The sequence below is a fragment of the Echinops telfairi genome, unplaced genomic scaffold (genome assembly GCF_000313985.2).
Source record: "Echinops telfairi isolate 266 unplaced genomic scaffold, ASM31398v2 ScPeMD7_7417;HRSCAF=8455, whole genome shotgun sequence".
In the NCBI taxonomy this organism is placed as follows: domain Eukaryota; kingdom Metazoa; phylum Chordata; class Mammalia; order Afrosoricida; family Tenrecidae; genus Echinops; species Echinops telfairi.
In genome coordinates, this window is record NW_022111317.1 from 8,068,155 (window position 1) to 8,076,115 (window position 7,961).

Here is a 7,961-nt window from a genome sequence, read left to right on the forward strand (position 1 = left end):
GACCCTGGCGGCCACCCCCCCAGCAGCTCCTGCGCCGCTGCAGACACGGGCCAGCGGTTAACCTTTCTCTGCCCCTCCCGCTGCCCTCTCCGCACGTCCCCCGCCTCCCCTCATCCTTCAGGTCAGCTTAAATGTCACCCCTGGGACAGGCCTTCTTCCATCCCCGAAGCTGGTCACCCAACCCCTTCCCGCCCTCGTCTGGTCTCCTGGGTGGCCCTCCCTGCTCACCAGGTGGAGCGATGTGGTTAATTGCCTAGTGTGGTCAGTTCCTTCGCAGCCCCCTGTCTCCGGCACTGAACTGACCCTTCCACGAGGGTGGCCACCCTGCCTGGGTTGTGGCCCGCAGTCTCGCAGCACCGCACTTGTCGGATCACCCAGTAAATAGTTATTCCGTGATGGAAGGAAGGGAGGAATGTGGTGACAAATCTTTGCTCACAGCCAGGGGATAGATTGGGGTTTGGAGGCAAGTCTCATCGGTTGTTCGAAAGTGAGCCCTGTTGGAGAAGGACTGTGAGTCCAGAAGGCAAAATGAGGACCAGTGAGAAGAAGAGATGGGGGCAGATAAGAGCTTGATTTTGAAATGGAAATTGCAACAGATTACTGGTTATGGATTTAAGGATGGAAGCCAAACCCAAGGACCGATTGCAGTACAATTGGTTCTGACTCCTAGTGACCAAGTGGACCTGTGTTCCATGCAGTATCCAATGGTTGATTTATTTGGAAGCAGATCGCCAGCCTTGTCTTCTGAGATACCACTGGGTGGCCTCACACCTTTCAGTTAGTCCCTGGCCTTTGGCACCAACACTCCCGGCATGGCTGGCGGAGACAGCAAGTGCCCCACCACCACCATCAGGGTCCTCGAAGAAGGGGTTAGAGCTGCGGGGAGATTCCTTGACCTGGAGTTGAATGAGAAGGCCAGGCCCCTTGAGATACTGAACCTGAACGTGCTGTGGTTCTCTGTCCCCATCCCTTTCCTGTTGTCCTGGGACCAGGCCAGCCGTGTGACTGCCTCCCTCCCCTGCGGGCGGCAGCGGAGCAGCTTAGGCAGAAGGACCTGAAGATTGCCCAGCTGCAAGCTGATCTCCGACGCCCACCTCCTGCCCCGGCCCAGCCCCCAGAGCCTGAGGCCCTGCCTACCATCTATGTTGTCACCCCGACCTATGCCAGGTATGATTCCAGTGCCCCCGGGTGGGCTGCCTCCCCCAAGAGATTGGGCCCGAGGAGGTGGTGTTTGGGGAAGGAGGCTCCTCTGTGGGTCAGGGTGGATGAATCGTAGTTGTGTCCAAGGAGTGGTGGGGGCTGGGGCTGCGTTTCTCTAAAAAGGGACCTGGCTGATGTACTGGGAAGCGGAACCCCAGCCTCCTGCTCCGTCTTCAGATACGCCTCCCCGTGAATCCACTCCCTCACTTCTGAGAGCCTGTAGCTGGGGAACTGGAGCACTTCTGAATAAAACTGAAGGAGCCCTGGTGGCTTAGTGGGCGACATGCTGGGGCTGCTCACTGCAAAGTCAGCAGTTCAAAACCACCAGCTGCTCAGAGCGAGAGTGACGAAGCTTTCTACTCCTGTCCAGAGGACAGTCTTGGAAACCCATAGGGGCAGCCCCACCTTGTGCCAGAGGGTCGCTCCACGTCAGAATTGACTGCGTGGCGGTGAATTAGGGTTTTTTGGGTTGAGTCAGGTGAAGTAGAAAAAGGTTTGGCTCGACGGCCCCACCGCACATTGTTGACAGAAGTGCCGACATCCTGCCAGGCATTGTGCCAGTAAATGTTGTATACTGCCAAAAAATAAAATAAAAAATGCAGCCTCGTGTGGGGCTGTGTGCTTTGGGATCGAGAGCTAAAAGAACCTGCTAGTGGGCTTCCCTGGAATCCAGTGATTGACCCACCCAAGTACCACCATGGTGCCCACCTCGCGATCCCCTCCAAGCTCAGTCCAGTCTTTCCTCTCTCCCCGGGAGAGGCCTGAAGGAGCCGGCAGGTGTGTGTTTATTCAGGGGCTGGACTGCGAGGTCCGAAGCTCCGCAGGAGGAAGATGAGGCTGCCCCCTCCCCTAAAGTCGTACAGTCTTGGAGACCCTAGAGGGGCTGGTCACCACGAGTCGGAATCGACTCGATGGCGGTGGGTCGGGTCGGGTTTGGGTGTGCAGGTGAAGGAGTTGCTGGGTTTTGCTAGTAGATCCTCTAAGTGGAAACCCACGCAGAGGAGGAAAAGGACCCGGACCAACCGGTGTCTTAGAAAACCCTTGTGTATCATTTACTCTTTGAAACAACCTGGTTAGAAAAGACTGTGATTTCCCCCTTGTTTCTGATGGGGCCTGGAGTCCTTTCTGACGCTTAGCCCCGTGTGACAGAGTCGAACTGCCCCTTGTTCGTCACCATGGAGTTGATTCTGACTCACGGTGATCCTATGGGGCAAGCGAGAACTGCTTCCGTGGGCTTCCGAGACTCAACTCTTTGCAGGAAATAGACAGCCTCATCTTTCTTCGAAGGAGCGCCTGGTGGTTTTGAACTGCTGACCTAGTGGTTGGCAGCCCAACACGCAGAACCTACTAAGCCACCAGGGCTCCTCAGAACGGCCCCAGAGGGTGTCGTTTCACGGAGGCAGGTTGCCATATCTTTCTTTCAGATAAGTCTTTTCAGCGGATTCAAACCGCCAGCCTTTTTGCGCGCAGCCAAGTGGTTAACTTTTGTGCCCCCAGGCCGCTTCCTTCTTCCCTCTGTCCAGCCCAGGACACTGAGGCTCAGAGAGATGGAGCTGTTTTCTCTCTCTTCCCTGAAAAATTCCAAAGCTGGGATGCAAATCCAGGTCACAGCCTGTGACTTTACCATACAGCCTGCCTCAGGCACAGCCCAGCAGGGGTTGAGGCGGGTGACAGTTCAGGGCCTGGTTTGGGACAGGCTGTGGGGGTGCTGAAGGGGCCCAGGAGAAACCACATGTTCCCGTCCAATGGGCAAAGGGCGCCTCCCCCTTCCCTCCTGCCTGTCTGTCTTCCCTGCAGGCTGGTGCAGAAGGCAGAGCTGGTCCGCCTGTCCCAGACCCTGAGCCTGGTACCTCGGCTGCACTGGCTGCTGGTGGAGGATGCTGAGGGCCCCAGCCCGCTAGTCTCGGGGCTGCTGGCTGCCTCTGGTCTCCTGTTTACACACCTGGCTGTCCTCACCCCCAAGGCCCAGCGCCTTCGAGAGGGTGAACCTGGCTGGGTCCGGCCCCGTGGCGTGGAACAGCGGAACAAGGCCCTGGACTGGCTTCGGGGTGGCGGGGGTGCCGTAGGCGGGGAGAAGGACCCACCCCCACCGGGGACCCGAGGAGTGGTGTACTTTGCGGATGACGACAACACATACAGCCGGGAGCTCTTTGAGGAGGTGAGCCCCACGGGGTGGGGATGGGGGGCGGAGGCCAAGTGGGACAGCTTCTGTGTTGCCTTGGTTGCTGGGGGCTGCTGGGAAAGGAGGAGGGAGCAGTGGAGGGGAGGGAGGCCTGTTTGCTGCTCCCCCTCACTGGGAAGCCCCCCTTTCTTCTCTTGTCTAGATGCGCTGGACCCATGGCGTCTCAGTGTGGCCCGTGGGACTGGTTGGTGGCCTGAGGTTCGAGGGCCCTAGGGTGCAGGACGGCCGGGTCGTGGGCTTCCATACGGCATGGGAGCCTACCAGGCCCTTCCCCATGGACATGGCAGGGTTCGCGGTCGCTCTGCCCTTGCTGTCGGCTAAGCCCCACGCCCAGTTTGATGGCTTGGCTCCCCGGGGCCACCTGGAGAGCAGTCTCTTGAGCCACCTGGTCTCGGAGCCCAGGGACCTGGAGCCACGGGCTGCCAACTGTACTCGGGTAAGGAGACAGGCCGCCGGAACCTGGTTTGGGGGTGGGAGCTCTGACTCCACCGTGGTGTCAGCTCAGTGGTTCTCACCCTTCCTCAAGCCGAGACCCTTCATACAGGTCCTCATGTGGTGGTGACCCCCAACCATAACAGTATTTTCGTTGCTACTTCATCACCGTCATTTCCCTACTGTTATGAATTGGGCAACCCCTGGGAAAGGGTTGTTCGACCCCCCAAAGGGGTCTCGACCCACAGGTTGAGAACCTCACTGTTGGCTGAAGCAGAAGCTGGGAGCCGGGGATGTGGAGTCCCTTCCTGCCCTCTGACTCCCAGCATCTGGGAACCCCGGTGGCGCTGAGAAGCCTGCCCTCTCTCCTGTCCCCCCGCCCCCCTGTTGGGTTGGTGTCAGCATCCAGTGGGTGGTGTCTCTTGGAGGGCAACCCTTTAGGGACAGTGGAGAGCCGTCCCTAGTGCTTGGGGAATCTTTCTCTAGAAGGTTGGCAGGTGTGTTTGCATTGTTAACCACTAGGGCTTCGCCCACTGTGCCACCAGGGTCCCTTACAGAGTGGGTAAGGGGTTAAAAAAAATCCCCACCCACTGTTCTCCGCTGAATCCGACTCCTGGGGACCCTACGGTGCAAGGGAAGGAAACACCGCCGTTCTTGCGCCACCCTCGCAGGCAGTCCTTAGGGTGGGCCTGTTGTGGCGGCACAGGGTCAACCCCCCCCACAGAGGGGTTTCCTCTCTCTCGCTGCCCCAGAGAGGGTAAGGGGTAAAAGCGGGACAGAGCAACCCATAGTCGAGTTTGATACCTCCTCACAGTGACCCCACAGGACGGAGAAGTGGCCCCCAGGTTTCCAAGGCTGTTAAGTCTTCGTGGGAGCTGAAGGCTGGTGGGTTTGAACCACCGACCTTGTAGTTGGCGGCCCAACACTTAACTCCAATGCCACCAGAGCTCTTTGGGCCAGGGGTCAGGACCCAGTGTGGGGACCCCAGGGCCTTCTGGCTCTGCAGCCCAGGCACAAAGTGTCCAAGGGATGATGGGGAGGGACGGCTCAGCTAGGTTCTCAGGAGGCCTCTGCCCCATTGCCCCATGCTTGCATGCACTCACAGGTGCTGGTGTGGCACACTCGGACGGAGAAGCCCAAGATGAAGCAGGAAGAGCAGCTGCAGCGGCAGGGCCGGGGCTCCGACCCAGCCATCGAAGTGTGACGGCGGCCATCACACCCTGACCACCACCTTGTCACAGGCATGGACCTTGTGGGACCGACCGGGCGTCCCCCGGCTTACCCAGGATATGGTTTTCCAAGTCCGGACCCCTCAGAGCCAGGGGCAGCCTCTGCCCCTCCAGAGCTCAGGGCGTGGCCCAGCTGCTTCTCCTATTGCATTCCTCGCCCTCCTCCCCCCTCCCCCTGCCACGTGGTGCTGCCCGCAGGCTGGGGACAATTGGCCCTTGTGTTGAGCCAAGTCAGCCTTATGGGTCCAGCAGGACAGACAGACAGACTCAGGAGGTTGGGCCGCTGAGGAACTGGGTGTAACTTATTGGGGCTGGGCATGTGCTGGGAGGGGGCTGGAGGAGCCGGGCTGGACCCTCCCACCTCAGCATGCTGCCCCCTTCTCCTACCTCCGGAATAAAGACCCCCACCCCCCGAAATCCAGCAGGCCCTTTCTCTCCTTCGCTCAGCTGGTCTGTTTGGGTCTCCTTGTTGCCCTGGGCCGCCCAGGCTGAGCCAGGGTTAAGCCTATGGAGACCCGGCTTCTCTCAGGGTCCCCAGCCCCCTTGAAGGAACGGATTGTGGCTTCAGTCCCAAAGCTTTATTGAGTCTGCGCCGCTGGCGTTCCGCACGCCCTCCCCAGCTCCACCCTGTGCTCGCCTTCTTCGGTTCCACCGAGGGCTAGGACTCTAGGACACCTGGTTTTCTCCCTGCCTCCAGTCCAGCTGATTGTCCATCTTCTCCCTCTCATCCCAGGGACCCCCCACCCCTCACTGGGAGCTCTGGTAAGGACTTGGAGGCTTCCAGCCTTGCCCCCACCTTACCCCTCAGGCAGCCCCCTCCTCAGGAGATGCCTCTGTCGCAGGGGTGTCCTCAGGGGCTGGCCTGTGGGCAGCCCTTCCCTTCCACCTGGTTGTCTTCAGCACATCTCTCAGGCCCCCAGGAAGAAGGTAGCCCTGGGTCTCTCCTTCCCCATCTATGATACCCCTGAGCCCCTCCAGCGCCGTCTGCAGGTACCGCAGGCCCAGGAGCACCAGAGCCTGTGGGGAAAGCAAGGGGGCAGAGGTCACAGAGGGTCAGCTGGTCCCCTCGGCAGGAAGGAGAGAGGGCAGTCCCAGTGGGAGGCAGAGCTTGGGCACTTGGCAGGCTCACCTGCAGCAGGAAGGTGCCGGCCAGCATGCCGCTCACGGTGCTTGCCCAGCCCTGTAGGTACTTCAGCAGCACCCCGTGGCAACCCTGGGCCCAGAGGTTTAGGTTGGGCTGGCGGGGATCGAAGATGGGGTGGGCGTACGGGTCTGAGAGGCGGCTCTGCAGGCAAGGCCGGGGTGAGTGGGGGTTGCAGCAGGAGAAGGGGACCCCATCGGTCAGGTATAGGCCTTCCACATTGTTCTGGGTCCGGCTGCAAAGGGAGGCGGTGTTAGGCTGTCAGGAGACAGCACTGGGGAAGACGCTGGGGGCACGGGAGCTGGGAAAGGACAAGTGTCAGTACAAATACGGACTGAAGGCTTTCGTGTGCATAAGGCAGCAGACACCACGGGTTTTCTTTACGATAACCCTGCCTGTGTGTCACCCCTCCCCCCCACTGCCATCCAATTGATGATGGATCTGGGGCAACCTGATCGGACAGAGAAGAGCTGCTCCCCGAGTGTCTGAGGGTGAAAATCGCTATAGAAGAAAACCGCCTTGCTTTTCTTCCGAGGCGCACCAAATGGGTTCAAACCACCAGCCTTCAGGTGAGCAGCCCAATGCTTCACCCACTGCACCTTAGGGCTCCTCACCTGATGCAAGAAACCAACCCCACAGGGTTACCGGTCCGTTCTGACTTCCAGCCCGCCTGGATAGGATTTCCGGGGCTGTAAGTCTCCACGGGATAGGGGAGTTTCATCTTGCTCCCAGGGAGTGACTGGTGGGTTTGAATCACCAACCGACAGCTCTGTTTTACAGATGATGAAATGGGCTCAGAGTGGTTTGGTAACCTGCCCTGCCGTTGACACAGCCAAGAAGCAGCAGGACTGTAACCCAGTCTCACCCACCAGGCTCCGTTTCAAGGCAGCAGGAGGGAACTTGTTTGGGGAGAAGGGAAGGAAGAAGCCGGTTACTCACTCAATCACGTCCTGGTCATTGGGGTCCAGGTAGCGGCTGCTGACCCACTGGATTCCAAACCAGTCCTTATAGCCATGGCGGCCGCAGCAGTGGTGCCTCAGCTGCAGCTCATCAATCAGTCGCTTGGCATGGCAGTGCCCAGGCAACTCCGTGTCCTTGTAGTGAGCCAGGGCAGTCCCCAGGCCTTCCTCCAGGCCTGCTCCCAGACTCCAGGGCAAACCCAGGGCCAGTCCCAGGGCGAGAAGCAGGAGGCCTCCACCCCCCGCTGTGCCGGCCACCAACAGTGGGCCCAGGACCCCTCGCCAGAGAGGATATTGAGCTGCATTCAGACTTGCCCGGCTGGCTCCTGCACCCATCAGCCCTGTGCCCAGAACCACTACTCCTGCTGCCAGGGCAACTTGGGGCAGGGCAGGGAACAGGCAGGAGGGAGCCAGGAAGGTGCCAAGGTGCCACAGCTGGACCAGGAGGTGCCCACTAATGAGGATGGTGAGGCCACCGGTCAGTGCCAACAGCCAGCAGAGGAGCCAGAGACCCTGCGCCAGGCGGATTCTAGACTGGAGGGGCAGCACCAGCGGTAGCACTGGCGCCATCTCCCATCTCTGCCTTGGAGCGCACAGGGTTTTGGGGGCCGGGGTTGGCCAGGCAGGATGCTGAGTCAGCAGCGCTCAACTTGAGCTGGGCTAATGCCACCCTGACCCCAATACCCTGGCTCTCCTCTGCCCCCCCCACCCCCAGCCTTAACACCTCCACCGGGAGCCTTGCCAGTCCCAATTCGAGATGCCTTGGCCTTGCCCCCAGGAGAAGGTCCGCCCCCGGGCAGAGGGCCAGGGTCGTGACC

The 7,961-nt window shown here is 60.1% G+C and overlaps 2 protein-coding genes across 2 annotated transcripts; one reads left to right on the top strand and one right to left on the bottom strand.

Moving 5' to 3' along the window:
* Window positions 1–812: 812 nt before the first annotated feature.
* B3GAT3 (beta-1,3-glucuronyltransferase 3) lies at window positions 813–5,464 on the top strand. The gene is made up of 5 exons (XM_045297201.1): window positions 813–828; window positions 930–1,167; window positions 2,998–3,358; window positions 3,525–3,818; window positions 4,920–5,464. Exons 1-5 carry the CDS (start codon window positions 813–815, stop codon window positions 5,016–5,018), a joined length of 1,008 nt encoding a protein of 335 aa, XP_045153136.1. The 3' UTR covers window positions 5,019–5,464.
* A 383-nt stretch (window positions 5,465–5,847) lies between these two features.
* On the bottom strand, window positions 5,848–7,760 carry ROM1 (retinal outer segment membrane protein 1). The gene is made up of 3 exons (XM_004713617.2): window positions 7,124–7,760; window positions 6,173–6,419; window positions 5,848–6,060 (listed from the first exon to the last, which is right to left on the bottom strand). The coding sequence occupies exons 1-3, from the start codon at window positions 7,711–7,713 to the stop codon at window positions 5,848–5,850; spliced, it is 1,050 nt and encodes a 349-aa protein (XP_004713674.1). The 5' UTR covers window positions 7,714–7,760.
* Window positions 7,761–7,961: the final 201 nt, after the last annotated feature.